A 25,732-nucleotide genomic window follows, 5' to 3' on the forward strand; every position below is an offset into this window, starting at 1 on the left:
ACCTCAGAGAAGAATTACTTTCCCCAAAGAACATTAAAATATTGATTAGAAGGTTATTTACCATTTGCATTCCTTTTCCTTTCAACCTCCACTAAATACCTTCTGTGGTAGATATTTTGCTACTCAATGGAAATTTTAAAGTGAACAGATCACAGTGCTCCCCACTCCTGCCACCAAAGAGCTGTGTCTTCAAGCAGCTTTTACTTCAATTCCATGTTTTTGATTTATTGAAGATGTATTTGCATTTGTCCTTAAAACTTCCATTACTGACCCTGTTCTCATCCTGGAGAAGGCTCTGTCTCTGCTTTGGTGAAGCCCTGGGAGCCGGGCAGGGATTTCCCAGGACCGGGGCCAGCATTGTGGGTCTGAGACCTGTGCAGTTTGTTGTACATGGCCTGGTTCTCAGAATGGGCCCCAAAGTGTTTTAGTTCTCCACTGTCACCATCTTAAAATTCTTACTTTTGAATGACAGGTCCTGCACTTTCATTTTGCCCTGAACTCTGCACATTAAGTAGCCAGCCAAGGGCAGACCCCTGCTCCCCACACTTATTTGCCTCTGCTTTTTCTTGTTGTGGCCTTGAGATTTGTTCTTAGGATGGGTGGATCTAACCCTCATTCATATTTCAAAGGGAATTTTCATGTATTGTTAGCATTTAGTAATGCATCTGAAATGTTTGATTTGCACTCTTTGTAAAACAAGAATGCTTCTCTGTGCTTTACCCATCAATAAAGCTAAGTTTATTTAAAAAAAATGGGTATAGTATACATCAAAGAAACCTTTGCCTTTAAGGTGATAATTTTATTGTTGCATATTTTAATGATATGCTTAATGTGTTATTTAATGGTCTATTATTTGGAACAGGTTCTCGCTAAGTTACTGAGGCTGGTCTTGAATTTGTGATCCTCCTGCCTTAGCTTCCCAAGTCTGTGATTATAGGCAGGTACCACCATGGTCAGCAGCTCCTTGGCTATCACAGATATAATCATTAATTCATTCCAAATGCTTCTTTATTACTATGACACTGTAAAACTGAAAAAACATTCAACATTCAACACATGAAATATTAAATGTTTGGAATAGTTTATGGATTAAAATTCTTAAATGTGTTTTTTCAAAGGCTGAGTAGAATAGTGGTGATGCCACACTGCAGTGTTTACCTTTAAGGAAGGGGTGGAGAGAGAGAGAAAAACAAACAGAAGCTGTGGGAAGAGATGTCATGTCAAAGCATGCAAGGTATGCTTTATGAATTTTTGAATGGCATCCATTATAGAGCACTCTTTAAGATTTGTAGGGTTATCACTATAATGGGTGGGACTGGGAATAAAAATCCTGATTTTAAAAAATGGGTTTTAAAAATATCTTGGGGTAGGGAAAACAAAGGAGCAGATTCTTTAGAATCCTCTGCTCTACCTTTTCCCTGGTAATATCAGTGTTGGGACATTGAGTGGGTGGGGAGGGAGGGAGGAGGGGACAGATGCACTGTATCCACACATCAAAGGGACTCAGTGTCTGAGAGCAGCAGAATCTGGAAAGCACAGATTCCAAGACCCTCTACTCTCCCTAGCCTGAGGATATTCTGATTCTTTGAGATTGTTTTTTTTTTTTTAATTTTTAATTTTTTTTAGTTGTAGATGGACACAATACCTTTATTTATTTTATTTGTTTATTTTTATGTGGTGCTAGGGATCAAACCCAGTGCCTCATGCATGCTAGGCAAGCACTCTACCACTGAGCCACAACCCTGACCCCTCTTTGAGGTTTTATGGAAGAATGTAGTTTTTATTCAATTGCCAAATGCAATTTCCTAATAGTAATAATGACACGTTGTTTGTTAGTATTTATGCATAAGATGCTGTGTTTAGCATCTTTTTTTAAAAAGAGAGAGAGAATTTTAATATTTATTTTTTAGTTATTGGCGGACACAACATCTTTCTTTGTATGTGGTGCTGAGGATCAAACCCAGGCCACACGCATGCCAGGCGAGCCACATCCCTGCTTGAGCCACATCCCTAGCCCTGTGTTTAGCATCTTAAATGATTATCTTTTTTTAAGTCCTCACTAAACCCTATGAAGTGGATGCTGTTATTAGTCCCTGAAAAAGGTATGTTTATTATTTTTTTTATAAATAATACAAGCTTTATTCTTAACAAATAGAGATTTGGGTCACCAAATAAATGGAATCTTTTGCATTATTTTGCCAGAGAAATGCATCCATCCACACACACCTCCCATCAACAGCTTATCAGAGTTAACAAGGAGTTTTGCTTCTGCTGAAGTGTCAGCAAAGAAATCCAGGGGACCAAAGTACCAGTAAAGCTAGAGGTTCTTAACTGGTACCAGGAGGGCTGGTTCTGGTTTCCAGATGGGTTTTATTTCACTGGGATCATTTTTGAAAGAATTGAGTTGAGTTGCCTTACAAATAGGCAGGTGCTGTCTGGCTTGGTCTTGTTCCCCACTCCCAATGCGTTATAGTTGGGGATGTTCACTCCTTCATGTGACTTGTGTGGCTATATAGGGATTTAGGTCACGGCTGCTGGTACTTGTACTTTCCATACAACGAGAAGTCCCTCTGAAGGCTTGGGTCAGCCGCACCTCCTCAGAGGCCCAGATGGTTTTATGCTGTTCAATATCCAGCTGCCTTAAAAAAAAATAAATAAATAAATAAAAATATATATATATATATTTTTAGTTTTAGGTTGGCACAATGTCACAATGTCTTTATTTTATATTTATGTGGTGCTGAGGATTGAACCCAGTGCTAGGTGAGTGCTCTACCACTGAGCCACAACCCCAGCCCCTCCAGCTGTCTTAAGACACTAACTGCCTATGAGAGCATGAGATGGCTGAGCTGCGCGTGAGACTCTAATTTCTCTGTGCATACTCACTTGAAAACATTGTTCCTGTATAAGGAACCCTCCAGGGTACTAGATTATAGGTCTGTGTACTTGTTGTAGAGATGAGGCTCAAGTTTTTCAGATTTTCTCTCTTTATTGCTTTCAGCATCTGACACATCTCTGAACACCCACAGAAGGTTTCATCCATAGCAAGGATACCAGGTGCTTTGTACCTAAATCTTGAACACAGCCTATGTAAGAAGGAACAGCTTGAATCCTAGCGAGACACATCATTTTAACAGAATCAGAGTGTTACATCTAAACATAAAACCCCACAGATCACAAGGCTGGTTCCTTTATTTTATAGGTAAAGTAATACAGAACCAGAACAACAAAGGGATTTTGCCAACAGTCACACAGCTGCTTAGGGACAGAAGCCTGGATGCCAGTTGAATCCCTGGAATGGTTTTACAGGAACCAAGCATGCTGACAAGGGAGAGCCCATGGATGGGTGGGGTTTATTCCAGCTCTCAGAGGACCCTTGCCAATCCTCCCTCCTCTGCCTGCAGCCACTGAGAGACATCATGGAATTGGGATGGGATGAGTTTTGTCAAAGAGAAGGAAGTAGTGTAGACAGAGGAAACAAAGGGTAGGGGGAAACAGGCACTTCTTTGAATGGAGTCCTTTAAATAGTGAGCATTATGTAGAGATTGGAACTCAGATGGGTTTTAATTAGCATTTTTATCAGTCATCTCCAGCTCTGGGTCCCTAGTGAAAGTGCCAGGCTTTCATATGACACTAGGTCCTTTAGAAGAGTGGAAAAGTGAGACATTGGAAATAAACAGTAGAAAGGTGTCAGCAGGTGTCAGGTTTCCAGGTGTGATTATGAAATAGTGATCCTGCTTTCTGTTGTGGTTTGTGAAAGCCAAGGAGGAGTAATCATAGCAGGACGTGTTGCAACATGTTTCAGTTTACAGCCGCCCAACTCTTTTCAAGGTCAGCCTGTCAATCTTGTGCTTGCAGCTGGGGACAGTGAGTAGACATTTCCCCTGGTGTTTCCTGCCAGCATAAAAATGAGTTACTGCTATTCAGAGCAAAGCCCAGCAAATTTGACGTAAGTGAAACCAAAATACAAGTCAGAGACTTGATATTTCAATACAAAATCCTGGAGATGAAGCAGTGTTAGAAACAAATGTTTTTGACTGGCACAAATATTTTGAAAAGAGAAAAAAAAATTTTGTAAAGACATTGAGGATGATGACAAAGTGACAAAGCAATAGCTCTAAGGAAAACTTGACAGTGTCATTAATCGAGATCCCTAAAATAAATTCCCACTGTGAAAAGAGGCAGACTGATGAGGAGGATCTAATGGAAAAGATGAAGTTTTGTAACTGCTGGAATTCTGTTCTATATTTTTTGATTGATTGCTGAAATCATCAAAAAACTAACATTTTGCTGGGTGTGGTGATGCACGCCTGTAATCCCAGTGGCTCGGGAAGCTGAGGCAGGAGGATTGCGAGTTCAAAGCCAGCCTCAGCAACATCGAGGTGCTAAGCAACTCAGTGAGACTCTGTCTCTAAATAAAATACAAAATAGGGCTGGGGATGTGGCTCAGCATTGAGTGCCCCCAAGTTCAATCCCTGGTACCCTCCCCACAAACAATAACAACTAACATTTTGGTTTAATATTCAAGGAAAATAATAGGTGGAAATAGAATGTAGTATAAAATTAAAACTCTGCTATAGTAGAATGAACATAAGCAGAAACCAGAAGACTTCTCAGGTATTTGTTTCATGTTAAAGGTCCATATACTCTGCCAAATTCAGTCTCTTTCTATATAATTAGTCAGACATGGTACTAGCATAACTATTGAAAGGATTAATTTAGGGAGTGCCTGTCACTGTGTTTGGCATAACACATAATTTGATATACTGGAAGGTGGTGTGTAGCTGATGCATCCCTCAGGTACATGTGGAGCATTCTTTATTTTAATATTTATTTTTTAGTTGTAGTTGGACACAATACCTTTATTTTATTTATTTATATGTGGTGCTGCGGATTGAACCCAGGGCCTCACATGTGCGAGGCGAGTGCTCTACCGCTGAGCCACAACCCCAGCCCATGTTGAGCATCCTTAATCTGAAAATCCAAAAATCTGAACTCTAAAATGCACTGAAATCTAAAATGTTTTGGAGCATTTCAGATTTGGATTTTCATATTAGGGATGTTTGACTGGTAAACTCTATGAAAATTCTAAAATCTGAAAAACTCTGAAATCTGGAAAGCATTTCAGACAAGGAATATTCAACCTGTATATCTAACAATTGGCAGAAGACTGTCTCCGGCCCACAACAACCAGAAAACTATGGGAAAAAGAGAACATGCTAGGAAATGTAGTTCAGTCTAGTCACCTTGAAATGTTATAATACTACCCGAGAGCTTAGTGCATAAGTAATGATGAACAAACCTCATATCACTCCACATCCTGTTTTAATAGAAACTACTCAATTAAGAACAAATTTGGTAGGAATTCCAAAAAAAAACAAAATTAGCTCCCCAAAGACAAAAGGTTTGATATAATTGAAGATGCGTTCAGATCTGACCCTTATATTGCCCAGAGCAGAGATGAAGTTGAGGAAACTAATTCAAGGAAAATTTTTGTTGTATCATAAACATAGATTTCCTAAGGAGGTTCCCTGTCCTCAGCCCTGTCCCATAGGAAGGAGCAGATTCACTGCAGAGTGTCCAGCTGGTCTTGCATCCTGTGCAGAACATGGGCACACTGAGGTCATCAGGTATGTGTGAGGAAACAGGACAAGGTGGGTGCAGCTGGGGAATTCCCAGATGGTCAGGCAACTAACTGTTCAGGTCAGTGAAGCGGGGATAGGCCAGGCTGACCTGATGCTAATCTTGAAGCACTTGTAACTTGAAGAAGGTGTCATCTGACAAGATAAAGTGGATTCTAATAAAAGATTATTTAAGGAGATGATGGACTCTTATTAAAAAACAAAACGGAGTCGGGCATGGTGGCGAATGCCCATAATCCCAACAGCTCCGGAGGCTGAGGCAGTAGGGCTGCAAGTTCAAAGCCACCCTCAGCAACTTAGTGAGACCCTGTCTCTAAATAAAATATAAAAAAGGGCTGGGGATGTGGCTCAGTGGTTTAGCTCCTGTGATTTCTATCCCAAGTGCCCCCCCCCATCACCACCACCATCACAAAAAGCAACAACAACAACAACAAACCCACAAAAACCCTGAAAAAGTGGAGCCTAGTGGTGCTTTAAGCGTCATCTTCAGACTGCCCGCTTCAGAGCCCTCTGCAATGTTTTATAAAATGTCAGTTCTTGAAACCTACTCCTGGCATCCTGAATTAAAATCTTTCTTTAAGTAATGCCATAGGCAATTCTTACTTTTGTAGTTTCAGCTATAAATGGTGACTTATGTTAGTAGGGTGATGTTAGAGACTCTCAGGGCAAATTTTGGAGAGGAAATTGCAAGGCAGAGGAGATGTCTGGTTTAGACTGAGAAATTTAGAGAATAGTTGGTGTGCTTTTGATTTAGTAGAAGAATTGTGCTAAATAACTAATTCTGCTAAATAATTCCTGGGGGGTTCCAGAATGAGCAGAATGAAGAACCCAAGATTTGGACTTTGGGTCACTTTGTGCTTCTTGTATTTCAAACTCTTTTTAGCCTTTGATTTCAGTTTCTATAATGTATAATACATTATGCATAATATAATGTATAGTATGTTCCCTAAATTGGTTTTAGTAATTTTCTTGCCTTTCTCTGATTTTGTTGTTGTTTCTGTATGTCAATCAGTGTAAGAGTAAATAATAGGTAAATTTAGAGATATTAAAATTATTTCAACCAAATACCAAAGTTGTGAAAACATTAAAGTTTCTTTTCATGATCACACATACCTGTGTTTTTATGATGTGCAAACTTTCTCTAGCAGCACTGAAAGCATTGTCCTGAGAGCTAGTATTCTGGTAATTTTTCACAAAAAAATTCACTCTAATGTAAAAACAACAAGAAAGACTTATCTACAGGCAAAAATATTTATCTGCAAGCAGTTGAAAAATACTAGAAAAAGGAAAGCTGTATTGTGAATTATTTAATTACTATGCTCTAAAGTACACATTTCTCCTTTCTGATTTAATATCAATATTTGCTAATTGAAGACATTGTATAATTAAAACTAGATATGATTAGAAAACCCATTTAGAGTTATGAACATCTATAGAAGAAATGAACTGTAGATAATCTTTTTTTTGTTTGTTTGGTACTAGGAATTGGGCCTCGGGGTGCCATACCCCTGAGTTATACCCCCAGCTCTCTTTATTTTTTTTAATCTTGAGAGAGGTTCTAAGTCATTGAAGCAGTTCTTGAACTTGCAATCCTCCTGCGTCAGCCTCCTGAGTCACTGAGGTCACAAGCATGCACACTGTGCCTGGCTAGATATTCCTATGTATTGCTCTGTGATACTTTCATTTTATACACATGCACGCACGCGCGCGCGTGCATGCACATACACACACACACACACACACACACAACTATTTTACCTCTCTTTACCCTTAGGAATCAGTTCAGGTCTTGATCATGGAGAATGGAACACATTTTTAACTGTTTAGAATAATGTTTGTGTGATATTATGAAGGAGGCTCATCCGGGCATTGTGCAGATTTTAGTATAACAGTTTTCATTTAAGAAACAGAATTTGGTAGTGATGAGGAATAGTAGAAGTAATGAGATGAGATCTCTCCTTAAAAAAAAAAAAAAAACAACCTGAACAATTGCATGATTATCAATCAGAGCCCACAATAAAAGAAGCCCAGGCAGCTGCTTCTGGGTCACCCTGTGCTTTGCCCTTCCCCGTTTCCCCAGCCAGGAAGATTGTTTTCTGCCCTGTACTGGATGACTCCAGCTTCATCCACAATGAGTTTAGTCTTCCTTGATTTTCAAGTATTTTTAATATCTGCTTCTCATAGATTCCTTGCCTTCTGTTTCCAGCCCCACTTTATTTTTTCTGTATTAAAAATGAACGGGTTTAGGAGGTATAGCTCAGCGGTAGACCAATCTTAGCAATCATGAGTGCCTGGATTCAGTCCCCAGCAAAAAAGCATAAAACAAAACAGAACAACACAATGTTCATTTTACACATTTTACTTTATTTCTTTTTATTTTCTTTGAGGTGTTAGGGATTGAACCCATGACTCCCCACTTGTGAGGTGAGCACCCCACCACTAAGCTACATTCATGCCCATCCATGCCTTTTGCTTTTTAATTGCTCTTTAATGTCTTTCTTACCTTTGGATGTCTGGTGGGTTTTTTGTTGTTGTTGTTGTTGTTGTTGTTTACTCTGTTTATTTAGCTGTTGTTTCTATCGTTCTTAGTTATCCATTCATTCCCAAATCCTTGAAAAATTATGTCCATCATTGATTTTGCTTGCATGGGCCACTTGAAGGGTATCAAGGGCACCTCTGCTCCTGAACCTGTGGCCTTTTTTTCACTTCCAAACAACATCAAATGTAGAGAGCTCACTTCTCGAAATCCTGAAAAACCATCACCAGAGATATCAGTTAAAAAGTTGGAAGTGAGTCTTTGAAGAAGACATTGGGTTTTGATAAGTGAATGAAGTTTCCTCTTGGACAGGAAAACAAGTTTGACCAGGAGCTTTAAGCCTGGTTTGTCTCCAAAGTACCTCAAGGTAAGTCAGCTCCCATCAGTAGCAGAGTTTCACTGATGGTTGGAGGCGGAAGGCATAGAGGGAGAGCATTCCTAGCAGAGGAAAACAGAAGAGAGGAAGTATTGCAGTGTGAGGTCTTCAAGGATATCTAGAATGGGGCTCGAAGTAGTTAAATTGTAGCGGATAGAGCCTTGTGTTTCTATTTTGTGAGCCAGTTTCTGTGTCTATAAAATAGAAATAGGGATGACTAGTCTTCCCTTCCACCAACACAAATATACCCATTTGCTGGAATTTTTTTTTTGGGGGGGGTACTAGGGATTGACCCTAGGGGCGCTTAAACACAGGTACATCCTCAACTGTTTTTATTTTTTATTTTGAGACAGGGTCTTGCTAAAGTTGCTGAAGCTGGCTTTGAACTTGTAATCCTCTTGCCTCAGCCTCCCAAGCCTCTGGGATTATACGCATGTGCCAACTGTGCCCTGTTCCCACTTGCTGAATTATGTTGAAACAGAGCAAGGTTGAGGCTAGCAGTTGAATGTGACTGTTGGTGCCCCTGGAAACTTACTGTGGAATCTTGGGCTTCTCTGTCATTTCCAAGTTTGCTAAATAACATCTCCTTTACCATAGTAACATTAACAATATTTCTATCTTAGAGAAATCCTCAAATCTTATTACATTAAATTTTGATTTCTTGGAAGAAAGATTGTTTTAAAGTTCAAGGTTTTCTGGTTATTATTGGGTCACATGTTCCTAGTATGAAACCTCTTTCTATGTCTTGAAATTACAGTTATGCAATGTCTTGTTTAGATTTTTAATTTGGTTAGGTCATTAATGAAGAATATATTCTAATGCTAGAGTTTCCAATATTTTTATTATAAGGAAACCTGTTTCACATTTTCTTCTTCTTATAAATCTCCATGTTTTGGAAAAAAAAGAAGTGTCTACCTTTACTAATTAATAAAAAGTGGGGCTGGGGATGTGGCTCAAGCGGTAGCGCGCTCGCCTGGCATGCGTGCGGCCCGGGTTCGATCCTCAGCACCACATACCAACAAAGATGTTGTGTCCGCTGATAACTAAAAAATAATAAAAAAAATTCTCTCTCTCTCTCTCTCTCTCTCTCTCTCCCTCTATCACTCTCTCTTTTAAAAAAAAAATAAAATAAAAAGTGTTTTTATTAAGTGTAACATATTTATACTTAGCATGAAATAATTAGTGTAACATACAGTTTTACACAATTAATATTTTAGTTAGCGTGAGCAACCCATTTTTTTTTAGAGGAGAGAGGGGGGGAGAGAGAGAGAGAGAGAGAGAGAGAGAATTTTTTTAATATTTATTTTTAGTTTTCGGCGGACACAACATCTTTGTTTGTATGTGGTGCTGAGGATCGAACCCGGGCCGCACGCATGCCAGGCGAGCGCGCTACCGCTTGAGCCACATCCCTAGACCAAGCAACCCATTTTGGACATGGTACCAATCAGTTGAATTTTGCATTCATGCATACATTCAGTGAGTATTTGCTGAGCATCTTTGTGTGCTAGGCATTTTCTGGTTACTTGTGGTACAGAAGTGAAAGAAAGTAGAAGAAATGCCTGCCTTCCTCTAGGTCACATTTTAAAAATATCTGAGTAACTTATAAATGCCTCATCATTTTTATTAAATTCTGGCTGGGAATTATAAAAGCATATGGTGCCCTAGTTATCTCAATTATTAAAGTTAGGCTGAGTATGGACACACACCTATAATCCCAGCAGCCCAGGAAGTTGAGGCAGGAGGATTGCAAGTTTGAGGCTAGCATCAGCAACTTAGCAATGCCCTAAGAAACTAAGAAAGATGCTGCCTTTAAAAAAAAAATGTTTTTAAAAGGGGCTGGGGATACGGCTCAGTGGTTGAGTGCCTCAGGGTGGTTCAATCCCTGGTACCAAACTAATAAAAAATAAAAGTAAATAAAGTTAGGTACCAAGTTGTATTTTCCAAAAAAGATGGCAAAATAATGTTATTTATTTCCCCTCAAATGTTTTTATTTTCATGTAATTATCATAGTTCTCCTCCAGAGAGATGATAAACATATAGAAAATGTTTATATAGCATGTGAATAGAGGAAAAAGTATAAAAGAATCTGTTGATATGTTTGTTTTTATTTGCCTAAGTTTCTGAAAAAAGTCTCCTTTGGTCTTATCTGAAATCTGTGATCCTGATTTTATGAGAGAGCCCCCTAGACTCCAAGCACACCCATGCACTCGAGTTGATGAAGTTATATAGAATTCACTAGCATGAGAAAGTGGAGACATGCTTGGGGTTTAGTTCTGTGTGAAATGTGTACAGGGTGCAGTCTTTATAAAAATAATACAAGTTAAATGAAAAAATGCAGATTAGTAACTGTTAATTACATCAACTTGTCCCCTCCCCCCATCTTTTTAGTGCGTGTCTTTTAATCAAGCTCTGCCTCAAAGATCATTCTTAGTGTAACTATCTTTAGTTTGATTTTGTTGTTTTTAAAGGATGACAGTTTTACTATAAAGGGGATCAATGGGAAGTGTCCTTGATTTGGCCTTTGCAGTGATGTTGTCAAATACTGGGTTATTATAGTAATAGAATTTAATGGTTTTTAAAATGATTTCACTTTGTTGGTTTATGTGAATACATTAACAAAATATACGGGGCTCATATATTTCCTAAAGTCATAAATTTTTAGAAGAAACTTCTGAGGTTGTTGTTCAAGGGGGAATTTGATTCCTACTTCAAAATTTTCTGTAGGAATCCTTTCCTTTAAATGTGGCCATATGCCCAGGGATACTGACTGTCCCAAACCAGCATCCTCTCCAAGTTTCATGCCAAGGTACTTCCTTCTTAAGGAGATAGTTAATGTTTTCTCATTCTCTGTTTTAAGAAGATAGTTTTAGCTTTTCAAACCTAAGATAAAGAGGAAGAGTGTGTTTTTAGAAGTCTCCTACATGGAATGAAAGAGACGAGGATTTTTCTCTGATTTGGGAATTATAATCCTGATTTTCTACCATCCCTGTCCCAATGTCCTAAACAAAAGTCTTCCTTCCACTTATACATAGTCCTGTGTCACTTTAGGTCATCCATTCCCTCCCACCCCAGGAAATTTTTGTTCCTACCATAAGGTTTCCAGTGTGTCAAGGGTTATAAAATATTTTATGGTTGGAGACTGAGACAGTTAGAAAACTAAAACTCTAAAAGGAAAAATGATATCTAAAATCATTATTGTTACCGCCATCATCATTATTATTGGGTACCAGGGATTGAACCCAGAAGTGTTTAACCACTGAGCCATATCCCTGGTCCTTTCTATTTTTTGCTGTGAGACGTTGTCTAAGTTTCTTAGGGCTTCACTAAGTTGGCTGAGGCTGGCTTTGAACTTGCAATCCTCCTGCCTCAGCTTCCCGAGTTGCTAGAATTATAGGTTTCTGCCATGATGCCCAGGTGAAATTATTTTTAATTTCACTCAACAAGAAAAATACCCGCTCCTTTAATCCTAGAGCCTCAGAAGAGATTTGAAAGGAGAAATTGTAGAGAGACATTTCCACTCTTGAAAACATCGAGCATGATTTTGGCAGAAATTGCAGCATAGGAAGATACTAGATTCTTGGGCAGCGAGATGTCTGCTGGGTTGGTATTTTATCAGTGGCAATTGTTGCCACATTTGATATCCTCAGCTACTTTGGAGGATTTTATAAGAGAAAATGATTCGTTTCCAGTATTTAAAACCTGAGCAAATGGTCAGTGGTTCATGTTGTAACATGTTTATCACCTATAGTGTTTTTCCTCTCCTTCCTTCCCATTTTACTCTCGAGATTGACGCTTCCGACTATAGAAATGCCTGACTATTTCAGTTTACTAAACAATCGCAATGTCCTAACAAAAGTGCACCTGGCTGTAACATTGGAAGGCGTGGCAGCTTTCCTTGGCTCTTGGAACCTCCAGTTTCTCTTGTGAAGTGGGAATTACAGTGTCTGTCCTGGAGGGTTGTTGTGAGTATGAAAACACTTGGAAGCCCACTCTACAATGTGAAGCACTGTCATAGTTAATAACTGCTTGAACTGCTCTAATGTCTTCATATCTACGGAAATGAACTTTAATTCCAATTGTGGAAAATTCAAGTCTTTCAAAGCTTTTGTTGTACCTAGAATGTGTTTTTATTATTTTTTCCAGTGTTCTCAAGAAACATGATGACGTTTCTTTCACCCGCTTTCAGTTGACTCCAGTAAGGCTGCACATCATACGTGGCTGTATTGACGTCTTGCCATGGTGTAAATGTAAAGTGGAGGCCCACTGTGTACTAGATTTTGAGTAGAAATATGAAGATGAATAAAGAAAATCTAAATAATTCCCAAGGAGGCAAAAATAGATGTGCATAATTAAACGGCCTGAACAATTAAAGTGCCTTGCTAACAGAGGGCGGAATGAATTATTCCAATTTGGTGCCTGGAGAAAGGCTTTCTGTTATGTAACGCCTGAAGTTTGGGTGATTTTGCTTTTTCGTTTTGCTACTGAGTCTGGTATTGTTTTATGTCAACTGTTTAGGTGGCTAACTTCCCCCAAAAAATCATTTTTTCCCTTTTTTAGCCCCCTGGATTTCCTCAAGTTAGCAAATGACCAGAATGCTTTTTGCACAGCTACAAGATCTAGGAGCATCTACTGTGAATTATAAAACAAAGGGAAATAGGCCCTGATTTTAAGGTACTTATGGGGCAAAATAAAGATGAATTGCTAGGTTATTAGAAATGTATAAAACCTGTGATGTGGTATGTTATGGTTTGGATCTGGAATGTCTGTACCCCCAAAAGCCCAGGTGTTGAAAGCATGGCCCTCAGTGCAGTAAGGTTCAAAGGTGGGGCTTTTAGGCAATGATTGGATCATGGGGACTCTGACCTCATCAGTGAATTAATCCATTTGAACAGTAGATGAATCCATTTGATGTTTTAGTTCATTGATAGCTGAATGGACTTCTGAAAGGTAGGACCTAGTTGGGGGAAGTTGGTCACCGAGTGTGTGCACTGGAAGGGTTTATCTTGTCCCTAGGCCTCTCTGTTTTCTCTTTCTCTGCTTTCCAGCTGCCATGAGCTGAGAAGCTTTCCTTTGCCATTAACTTCTGCCATGATGTTTCTGCCTTAGAGCCAGCTGACCATGAGACAAAATAATTCTTCCCTCCTCTAAGTTCTGCTTGTCAGGTATTTTAACTACAGCAACATAAAGCTAACACATTCAAGTGCTATTTTGGGGAAGAGGTTGCACGTGGATCACACTAGCCAGGAAGGTGAGGTGGACATTTGTTTCACCACCAGTCCATGCTATGGAAATTAAGGCAGGATCTCAGAAGTGTCTCCTATATTTTGGACTTGCAAGCAGAAGTAATAACTATTTTGCCGTTTCTGATGAACACCACATTGTTTTTGACCTGCTGATATTTTCACTTTTAAAGCATAGGGTCACTCTTAGGGTATTCAGAGATATTTTAGCTGTGAATGAGAAAATGTGTATCAGGTGATTAAGAGTGTGGCTTGTGTGGGCTCCAGCAGCATTTAAGCACCTGGCAGTTAGAAATCTTTCAAATTCAAGATTGGTCAATAAATATAAGTACCACCCAGAATTTAAGTTAGGCTTGTCTAGCTCTTAGTTAGGGCCAAAGCTTGGGTGAGGTCAAGGTTGCAATGAGGGGATGGAGAAGGCATTGCTCCCATAGAGTCCTCAGGTGTCAAGAGCCAAAAACATGATTGACTCAAGATAGGAAGGACTCTCCCTGCTTCACTGTGAACACAAAAAAAAAAATCACAGTGACATCCATCATTCCCTCCCAACACTTAGCCAGATCGAGGTCCCCACAGCTTGCAGGTGCTCCCTCCGTCTGGCTTGTCACTTGCCTTTTGGCTAATGCAGAACCTTACCTTGCTTGAGTCCTGCAGGTGTGTGAGAGTTTGTGGACGAGCACCTTCCATTGGCAAGCGCTGAGGAGGCCCATCCTTGCACTTATTCTGCTCAGATGGCAGGACGCAGGGCAGAAGGAGTTAGAAACCTGGCACTCAGCAGTCTTCTTGTTTCCTCCCATCCACTAAGTTTCAAGGTCATTGGTCATGAGTCTAGCCATAATGACTTAATCTGGGGCTGGATTTCTCTCCCCCCCCCCACCTATTTTTATCATAGTCTCTAGGGATCTATAATTAATTAATTACTTCCATTGCCTCATTCATCCATCAAATATTTATGAAGCCTATAGCCAGAATTTCCTACTCATTTCTGGGACATTACTTCATCTACAGAGAACTGACCTCTTTTGGCAGTTGCTCATGTGTGAAAAGATAGGTGCTACCTTTAATTAGGCATGCTAAGGTAGAGCTCAGGCCTGTTTCCAGAGACAATCCTCTCAGCCTCCTTTTGTCAGTTTTGATATCTTTTCTTCTTCAGACCTGCATTTTGCTAATGCTGCTCCTCCAACTGCTAGCTCACCAATGCTCAGGCTCTTATGCAGGCTTCTTAGCCACGAACCTGGCTCTTTACCAGAAAGACAGATCTCTGGGCAGTTGACTCACCTGCTTCCAGATGTAATTTAAGCTCCCTTTTCCCACAGTGGAGTGGTGGGTAATATTATGAACACATGATTTTCAGGGCAGGCAGGTGCGTATTTTGAGCTGGATGAGTCAAGGCATATTTATTACTAGTGTAAGAGGGAGAAGACTCCACATTTTACAGCTGCAATTTAGAGGAGTGGTTCTGTCTGGCTAATCAGCATGGAGCCTTCTTGCACCTTGATTTCTGGTTCTTTTGCCCACCACGAGGGTTTCTTTGATGCTGTTGGTTCCTGTCCAAGATTTATCTCTGAGTTTCTCCTTTGTTGTACAGTAGCTCAGGGAGCCGTTTAAATTATTTACAAGTATACAAATAGTCCACACTAAGGGAGTACTTTTGTCCTTTACAAAGGAATTCTTTGAGGCTTCCTACTGGATGTGTGATGGGTTTACGTTTCTGAAGCCTTTAGGTGCCTCTGTCATATGATAGAAATAACATCTAATACCCTTACTAGGAAGTGACTCACTTCTCTCTCCCTCTTTTCTTTTCACACACGCACCTATTTTGTCTCTCTGTCAGTATTTCATCTACTCAGAAACATTTATTGACCATCCATGCACTTCTGTTAAGTGGTTCATGGGGAGGTCATGGTGGAGTGGGGGAGGTGCCAGTGGCAGTGCAGGTCAGGCCTGGTGAAGGAAGGACATGGGGGCCTCAAAAGGGGCCTGTTTATTGAAGAACATGGAAGGTTGGGTGATTATGCAAATACAAGTTGAGTAAAGGCCTTCAGACAGGGGAAATGGCAAGGAAGCTGGAGAGAGCATGGCGACAGTTGGGAAATGCAGTAAGTATATCACAGCTCTGGTGTTGGATGCATAGGGAGCCATGAAGATGGAAAGAAGGCTTTGAGCAGATCCTAAAGAGCCTGGTGTGCTATGTCAGGAGTTTGGACTTTTTCTTTTTAAGGATCACTTAGTGTTTTCATCTATTTGAGATAAAATTCACATTAGATTTACCATTTTAACCATTTAAAAGTATACAATTCAGCAGTTTATGGTGTATTCACAAAGTTGTGCAACCATCTTTATAATCTAACTTCAGAATATCAGCAGTCATTCCTTGTTCCCACCCATCCCCCAGCCTCTGGCAACCACAAATCTACTTTTGTGTCTCTGTTGGGTTTATCTCTTCTGGACATTTTGTATAAATGGAATCATGCAAAATGTGGCTTTTTGTGTCTGGCATCTTCAGCTTAGCATTACTTTGAAGCTTCCTCCATGCTGAAGCTCCATTCCTTTTTATGGCTAAATTATATTCCATTGAATGAACAGACCGTATTTTCTTTCTCCATTTGCTAGTTGGTAGACATTTGGGGTATTTTCTCTTTGGGCTATTGTGGATAGTATTGCTATTCACGTATAAGTTTTTGTGTGAACATGTGTTCTCAATTTTCTTGAGTATATACCTAGGAGTGTAATTGCTGGGTCATGTGCTGATTCTATGTTTAACTTTTTGAGGAACTGCAAAATTGTTTTCCAAGTCATTGGAGATTTTAAGATGGATCAAAACAGACTCAGATTTTATTTTGACCTCAAACACTTTGGCCCACTATTTTATTTTTAAAGAATAAATATTTTTACTTTTGCTGTCATGTTTTCCTAGGTCAGAGCATTACCGACCACAGCAGTGAGCCCCGTCTGGCTCTTTCACGTCCTATAGGTAGGATTGTTGACAAGGAATCTGTAGCCAATAGCCTAGGAGGGGGACAGAGAGAGGTGATGTCAGGGCATTCCCTCTTTCTCTGTGATGTATTACAGAAAATGAGTCTTCTTTTTTTTTTTTTAAACAGAACCCCTGATTAAATTATAGGCTATTATTAGGGAATTTATTGTACTTATAAACAGAACTTGGATTCCCTGTAATTTGTTATAATTAATGCAAGAGTTCAAGAGCAAAAAGCAGGGATCAGGTTGTGACATGCCTTTCTCTTTTGCAACACCTTGCTATCATTGGCCTTCTTTCACTAGTACTTAAGGTCCATGTGTGTTTGTGTGCATTTAAACAAACATTGTCCTTTTTAGGAAAGAATTGCAATCCTTTGACTCATTGAAACTCAAGGAGTCTCTGGCAAAAGAAGGTATTTATTGATCAGTGAATGCCGAAAACTCCAGGAATTGACCTTTTGCCAAGGAAACCTCGTCTGTATGTGTTGGAGTGTATGCATGTATTTTTGTTTTCACACATGCACATGTATGATCTTGTGACGTGAAAAAGGATACAAGAAAAACTTTTCCTTTTAAGGTTATCTTCATCAGTTTTAGTTTTGCTTTTTCCTTCTGTTTTTTTTTTTTTTTTTTTTTTTTTTTTTTACTGCTTTTTCTTTTTTCCTTGTGAGTTATTTCCATTTTGCATACTGGCAAGATGCTTTTGTAATCTGTTGGTGCAGAGTTTTAATTGACTGTCGGCTGGGACATTCATTAAATGTAACAGCTTTTTAGATAGTGCATAGATCAGCTACCAGACCCATTATTATACTTCAGAAGTCATAAACTGAAATTCTTCCCAAGGGTTTTGAGGATCGAGGGACAGAGGGAAGGAGGCATTCAGGTTTATCTGGTTGCATGCCTGTGTACATACTGTTTATCTGGTCCTGGCAGACAGAGCACCGCAGTGTGGGCCACCCTGTCCATTATCTGGATTTACAGCTGTGAACACCCTTTGGAATGGATGGAATGTGCCCCTTCTCTCCTGTTGGTATCCCTGTCAATCTAAGATTTAAAATTGTTCTTTGCTCTTCTATACCTCAGAATTCTAGGACAACTTGTCCTCTGTCTCCTCTTTTTTGTCTTTTATAGTAGAGAAACTTTTACATTTGTTTCTTATTTGCACAGCATAAAATCAACCAGAAAAAAAAAAAAAAAAAAAAAAAAAAGAAGAGCCAGCTCTTTGCTACATTCTGTGCTGTCCTGGGAGAACTGGGTTCTAATACATTTTAGCAATAATTTTCTGATATGGCTAGTTGTAAAGGAAATTGCTCTTAATAATAATGATAAAATAATCTTTCCCCTTCTGGTCCTCCAACCCCACTAGTTTCGAGGAAAGACTTCAAAGACGGGAATGGAAGGGTAGTCCTTCCTCTATGATGTCCCATATCCCTACTGACTCTGAGGATGGGAAGAGAGAAGTTGGTTTGATTGCATTTGAGCTGTAGAGGAGGGAAGGGCAGACAGGAGCCATGTGATGATACTAGAGATGCTACAGGTTAATAGGCACAGCATTTTGAGACAGGGTCTCGCTTTGTTGCTGAGGGCCTTGCTTATCTGCTAAATCTGGCCTTGAACTTGCGATCCTCCTGCCTCTGCCTCCCAAGTGACTGGGATTACACAACAACCAGCTTCACTCATCTGTTTTTAACTGTGGAAGAACAAAGACAGAAGGAGTGACACATGGGACACAAATGCTGTTCATATAGTTTTATCAGGTGTTATTAGGGTAATAACAGAAATGAATCGGGATTGCTCTTGTAATGATCCTAGAGGTGGAGGCTACTCACAGCAAGCATCAGGAAGGACATGTGGGATCCCGATGATGAACTGCATTTTAGTTTTCAAAACTAATCTGCATTAGGAATACCTATTGTTTTGGGCTCATTTCCCACCTGCTGCTGAACATAGCCCCTCATCCTTGGTAGTCACCTATAAACCAAGACCCTGCTTTTAGATTTTACTTGTTTCCCTCAGTGCTTCTTACAAGGTCATGAGCAAGTGGGTAGATTGCATGCTCAGGGGTTCTTAAGCTTCCTTCTCTTTACACAGGAGGAAAGTGAAATATCCAGAGGCTGCTACCAGGAGAAAACCCAGATCTGAAGAGTCCGTGGGCCACTGTTGGAAACACACCCTGTAATAGGATTTTATAGAAAAGCTTCTCATTTCAGTAGTTGCCTGGTGTGCTGTGGCCCAGACAGTCTAATTGAGGGAAGGGGAGGGCTTGATTATCAGAGCCCTTCCTCAGAAGCATAGGTAAACATCACAGGTGGTGTTGTTTTTATTTTCATTTTTATTTTTAGACTTCAGTGGAATGGGTTTGCCCAGAGTGCCTGGGGATCAGGTCCCTCCCGCCTTGCCTCTGTGGTTGGCCTGGCTGTGGTCTGATCTGGCCTTGCCTTTAGGAAGCAGTGTTACCTTGAGCAAGTCATTCACTTTCAAAATGGGTTCTTCTTCTAGACATGAAAGGCCTGGCCTTGGGTTTTATAAACATCCTTCCTTTGTTCTATAGCTTTGGCTCAGCCATCCTGCAGTATTTTTGGCCCCATATTTCTGTGGCTTTCACAAACAAAGACTTATTGGTATTTCTCGTGCATCTCACTTGTCCACCTGGGCACAAGTATTGGTCTCTGGTGTCTTTGCCCAGGGCACAGGCTAACCCAGCTGCAGTCCTTGCTGGATACTGCAGGTCTCAGAACAAAGGGAAACCGAGATGACCCAGGCACTGGTTCTGAGGGCTTCTGCTGGGGGTCACAGCATTTTTATTCCCCATTCATTGGCCCCAGAACAGTTCATAAGGGAAACAGGGTCGGCATAGATGACCCTGTTGAGGGGAGTCCTCCCAGCAAACGTTTGGAGCAGTGCTAGAAGTCTACTGCCCCTCCTATCTCTGCCAGTCTGAGGATGTTGCATCCTTGGGTGGAAGTAGGACCAAAATCAGATCCTAAAGCTTTGCTATTTACATGGCTCTTTCCTGCTGGGGGCAGTTCTGCTGATCTGGACTTGGAATGAGGCTTTCGCTTGTGGGAAGGGTGGGAAACATATTTTCAAAGCATCACATACTCAGCCTCTGAGTCCCTAGTGTCTCATTTGTGATTCTGTGGTAGTGCAGTCTCTACTTTGCAGAATACCACCAAGGATTTTTCAATCTGAGAAGAACGAACAGACCTGCAGGTAGAACACAGTTGTATCAGTGCTGAGATTAATTCTTTGTACATGAATTAAAAGGAGAGATTAGAGATCTTAGTGTTGCATCTCCAAATGTTGACAATAATGCTGTGGGGTGTGACTTGGAAAGAGTTCTTTGATATCTCTGATAGAAGTACTGAATGCTCTATTAATTTGACCCAATATGGCATTTAATTTTTTTTTCTTTTCAAATTTTTAGAGGAGGAAGGAACTTGGAAAAGTGTCTTATTTTCTTATGTTGGGGTACGAACATTCCAGATAGATGCAGTGTCCAGAAGCTAGTTCATAGCATCATTCAGCTTCCAGTTGTAATGTTTGGTAACACTGATTATCAGGAACCCTTTTATGCTTCACCCAGAGAAACCTGCATTTAATCAGCACATGAATCTTTAGATTAAAAGCAAAACAAAAATAATTTGAAATGAGAATTTTGTTTTCTTCATTTCAACAAGCATAGTTATGTTCACTAGTTCTTACGGGAGAGCAGAGTTCTAACCTAAAAGTAATCACTGGGCCTGAATTGTGAGATAGACTATTTCTAGGTCTTTGAATATGAAAAATATTAAAAAGCGTTCCTTGTGAACTTAGATTTTCAAAGAGGATCTCTTTGGAAAGTTGGCACACACTTACTTTCCTGGCATGAGGATTGTTTTTTTTTTTTTTTTCTCTCCCCCTTTTCCCTCCCTCCACCCAGAGCTGTGACAGGGTGGAGTATACTTCCATGAAATTGCATGTTTCCAAAATAGGATTCACGGTTGCATTTTACTGCTGTTGTAATTGAATCTCTCATCAAATATAAGCAGAACTCAAGCACTCTAAAAATAAAAATTTCAGCTCATACTCTCCAGTCTTCAAACAGGATACAATTTTTATATTTTGCAAAAACACTTCTGTGCAGAAGAGTACCAACCAAGCAGTTTCCCATGTGGTCCAAATCTCTTTCTCGTTTCTGCAATCTTACATAGCAATAACCACAGTCTCATGTGGTAATGGCACCATATCATTACTGGTGTGCAGATTCTCTTGGCTGGATAGCTTCCAAGATAGACTACTGCTTTTCTCAGCTCCAGGGTTTTATATCCCAGCACAAGACTACATCCAACCTACGTGACCAGAATGTTCTAGCACTACTTGCTAGGGATCCTGATTCACTGTATCCTTAGATAGGATGAATTTTTAATAGAACGTGCTCATGTGTTGTGGGTGAGAGTTGGGAGCAGGAGGCTAAGGAAAATGGAAATGGTTGTTTTGCTGGATCCTGTGGATTAATTGGTTGGTGTTTATTCCCAAGGGAGTCGACTGAGACACACACACACACACACACACACACACACACACACATATTTTTGGGGATCATTTTTGACTCCAAGTTACCATGTTAAAAAGGTAGGTGATGCCAGGATAACTTCTCAAATGTTTTATTCCTTGGTTCTTGAACATTGAACCCTTAGGTAGTGTACTGGAGAAACATGGCGGCAGTGGTCAGAGAGGCCAGGGCGTCCTGTCTTAGCTCTCTCCAGGGCAAGCACAGTATCCTGCAGACCTAAGCACAGAGAGTGCTTAATAAGAGCATGTTACTGTCCATCTATCTTCTGTCTGGAAGAGCAGAAAATAAGTGAAACCACTCAAGATGGAAAGGGACAGATAGCACATGGAAGAGAACAGGGTATGATTAATAGGAACAGATCAACTTTTATCATCGTTTCCTACCTTGAGATTTGCCTTCTGGTTTGCTTTGCTTTGAGAATCTCACTGTTGTTTCTTGAGTAGGCTTTGCTATTTCTTTCTATCCTGAGTCTTTGCTTTTGGATTTGTGTGTGTACGCAGGTGCGTGTGAGTATACATTTTCCTTGTTTGCTTTTTTTTTTTTTCTTCCATATCTTTTAACTTCACTGAAGAAAGTTGGAGCAGAACACTCTGGAAATAGGATGAAGTTAACACTCTTCCTTGCATCTCTCTTGTTCTTGTTCCCCCAGTTTTGAAAGTAGGGTCTTCAGAATCTAAGCGGCTCGTCTTCAAAGATGGGTCTGCTTTAAGAATGAGCTCTTGGCACTTAAAAGAGGTTTTGATAACTTAGGGACCCTCTTACTTGCTTAGGTTTCTCCTTTCTAAGAACTAAGTTACAAACATGAAAGGTCTTCCATAAAAGACTCCTGGGCAGTTCCCAGAGTCTCTTGAAGAGAAGGTTACCTTGCACGAATGAGTGGACCTTTCATCATTCCCTTGAGAAGTGGCCCAGAGACCCAAGAAGCGTGTCAGAGGAAAAGTTGGGGATGGTGAACAAGAAGACAGAAGGTGCTGAAGAAAAACCTCAAAGAGAAGGTGTAGAACACAAACAAGAAACCAGCTCTGTGGTATGAGAAGCCATCTTCCAGAGCCCTTATTTTCCCCATTTTTATAGAGCTACATCCCGGAAGATGAACTAATACTATCATTAATTAGCCATATTGCATGAATCTTTTATTTAAACAAGGTCGTAATGTAAACTTACTTTGGGTTCATCTGTACTTAAAACTATGCCTGAGCTGGGGACCTGATTCTAAATGGGGAAAAAAGGAAGCTAAAAGATATTTATGTAGCATATTTTATTGTAGCAATTCAGGCTTTAGTGTTGAGTATCATGATTTACTCCTGTATTGTTTCTTTAAATTCATATATAGGCACTGCTCTCAAATTTTTTTTATTTTGATTTTCTCCTATGAAGAATAGAGAGTGATAGGTCACGACTTTGCTTTTCCTGCCCAGCATATAATATTACCCAAAACAGCTTTTACAAATCTTCTGGCTCTTTCACACATACATATACCACACAAAGTGCCTTTGATTTCACAGCGTTTTAAAAATGGTCCCACATAATGTGTCGTCCTTATTAGTTTGTGCACATTAAGAAATGAGATTATCAGTAAAAGAGTTTTGACCAGAAGTTCTTACACATAAGCACTCTTTCTTTTTGCTGGGACTCAGCTGGTTAGAGGAGTCATGGATTCTAAGGCTGTAATGACGAGGACAGGGCAGAGCCAGATCCACTGAACTCAAGAGTGGTGAGTGGCCCCAGCTCACCATAAGTGGCTTTTCGACATCTGTGAGGAACTGGTCTCTAAAAGCCAGTGGAAGCATTTGTTACATACATCATTATATGGTCACATGATGTGAGCAGGAAGTAAAATTATTGACTGGATAGTGAAACCTGTAAAATGTTTATGAATTAATCAGATGAAAGACTGCATGTGGGCAGGGTAAAAGTTTTTTTCTATCTTAAGTTGATTAAGAAGGGTTTTCAAATAATTCTCAGTGTTTACCCTTCTGATTTGAGTCTAGGTTAGATTTTTCCCACCCAGGACTGACATGTTTGCCTTTGCCCTGTACAGTGGACCCAACCACAAAGAAGTGAGGTCTGGGCTGGGGTGTGTAGAGAGCCCAGGCCTTCTCCCAATTAGGCTGATATGTCACGATTCCTGTGATATTGCCGGTAGAACCAGCCATCATTAGGTCTTAGCAGTGATCGCCTGTCTCTGGGAAAGCTGAGCTTTGGGGTCATCTCTGAGTTCTCTGGATTGAGATGTTGCAGTTCATTTGAAAGAGAGAGTGACAGTTACCAGGAGTGTTTGCCAGGAAGGTGTGTTAGAGAGGTGACTCTGTTGTAGGAATGTGGTCAGAGGCTAAGTGGTGTCCCTGGACGTGACCATCAAGAGTGAGGAGATTTCTACATGTTTAGGTCATTCTAAATGTGTGATTTTATTGGCAAGAGAACAACACACTGTTTTAGCTACTGGTCTGAGGTTGGTGTCATGTATGGGAACATTCTCTCTGTATTTTTTTTTGTTGTTGTTGTTTGGTAATATAGTTCAGTTTGGAAAGTTGCATTTAAATTGATTTTTAAGAGTCACCGACCTGGGAGGTGAAGTATGACTCTGAAAAGCTTTATCCCATCCTTTAGCAGAATTCCAAATTATATGACATATTTGTAATCTGCCCTACCAAAATTTTGCATTTAAAAGATGACTAGTGGTCAACCTGGGCAAGTTAGCAAGACCCTGTCTCAAAAAAAAAAAAAAAAATTAAAGGGTTGGGGATGTAGCTCAGTGGTAGAGTGCCCTTGTGTTCAATCCCTAGTACTATGCAAAAAAAAAAAAAAAAAAAAAAGTTGATGTGTTTCTGGAATTTTTAGCAATGCATACATACTTTGAGTGTGTTGAGTATATTTCTGCTGTCACAGTGTCATGTGTGTCCAGGTGTAGAGAGCTTTTTCATTCTTGGTCTCTGTTATGAAGAACTGGTTCATATCACTAGTTTATCCTGTTGGCCTAAAAGCAAGTGATTTGATGAGAATGTTCTCAATCTCAAAGTAAATGGGATGTGGCACCTGCTACATCAAACAAAGACAAACACAGGCCGAGGAGGTCACTTTCCATCTTTTATAGATGACTTTTGTCAACATCACCTGCGTATCCTGCTGTGTACACAAGGGTTTGCATCCAGGGACGTCTTTTATGGGAATACATTCCAAGTATGTGTTTTTGAGTTTGTGTGTTCCTCTCTTCCCATGAACAGATATCAGTATTACCTGCAAGTCAAAAAAGACGTGCTTGAAGGCCGGTTGCGGTGTACCTTGGAACAGGTGATTCGACTGGCTGGCTTAGCTGTGCAAGGTAAGATGTAGTCACCACCAGCGTGTGAAATTCTATTTTCTGTTGGATTTATGGTGCTGGTGTCTTCTTAGTGTGAAAAGATACACTGACCTAAATGATCCCTCATTAATACTCCCTTCTCATTTCAAGAGGTCTTAAGTTAATAAGAAGAAGAGCTAGTGATTTTTGATGGCAGGACAGTTTCTGTCTCAAAACTGTTTGCAAACTACTCTTGCTTATTTCATTATAGTTTTATTCCAAGAAATAGTAGCTTTAAAGCTGTGTTTTAGAGTTAATGGGACATTCTGCTGCACAATGTGGTTGTATTCTGTGGCTTAAAGGACTATGTTACTGTCACAGCAACTTCCAGTGTAATAGCCTTAATCATTGTCATATGATTTATTCTAATATAGTTAAAGAAAGAAAGTTAAAATCCAAGTTGGTAATGTGAAATAACCAACTTCTCTTGGAATAAATTTATCTTCAACCTATCTTATTTAGATTTATCAGACAGCTATTTTTTTACCTTCTCTACATTGTTATGTGTCAATTCTTTTAAAATACATTTTATTATATTATCTATTTAAATTTTTTTTAGTCATATTGAAAACAAGAAGCTGGTAAATACAATTTTTGAAAGGAGAACTAATTTCCCTTTCAATCCTCCTTTTCCCTAAAAATCAGCTGGTGTCCAAGTATAACCCTGCCAGCAGCCAAGCTCTCGCTGTGTGGACTGTTGATTTAGAAGCCGTGAACTGAACTTCCCAAACTTTGAACTGAAGTTGAACCTTTTGGTTTCTAAATGTCTAGAGAAAGTGGCCTTTCCCTGATCTCTTTCATATCAGTGGCATAGCCATTTCTGTTAGACGTAAATTTCCTACAGAGTTAGCTTCTGTTATTACTCTTTGGATGAAAATGCCCAAAATATGTTGTATTACACCTGTCTACATAGAGCCTGGAAGGGGAAGAAAGAATGGCCAGTTATGGTAGGAGCAGTGGAAGCATCATTGAAATAATGGAGCAGGCACCCTTAATAGAGGGAGGCGTGAGTAGATCCTGGAGATTCTTACTGGGTTTTTAGAAAGATGCATCATCCAAAATAT

General features: G+C 39.9%; 1 protein-coding gene across 1 annotated transcript in view; it reads left to right on the plus strand.

Moving 5' to 3' along the window:
• The window catches only part of PTPN14 (protein tyrosine phosphatase non-receptor type 14), a 185,134-nt gene that overhangs the window by 99,311 nt on the left and 60,091 nt on the right, over nucleotides 1-25,732 (plus strand). Inside the window, exon 4 of the mRNA XM_081298435.1 lies at nucleotides 24,553-24,650. Coding sequence (XP_081154561.1) covers nucleotides 24,553-24,650 — 98 coding nt within the window. The remainder of the gene's footprint in view (nucleotides 1-24,552; nucleotides 24,651-25,732) is intronic.

Source organism: Spermophilus citellus (genome assembly GCF_964194105.1).
Source record: "Spermophilus citellus genome assembly, chromosome: 6".
NCBI classification, from domain to species: Eukaryota; Metazoa; Chordata; class Mammalia; order Rodentia; family Sciuridae; genus Spermophilus; species Spermophilus citellus.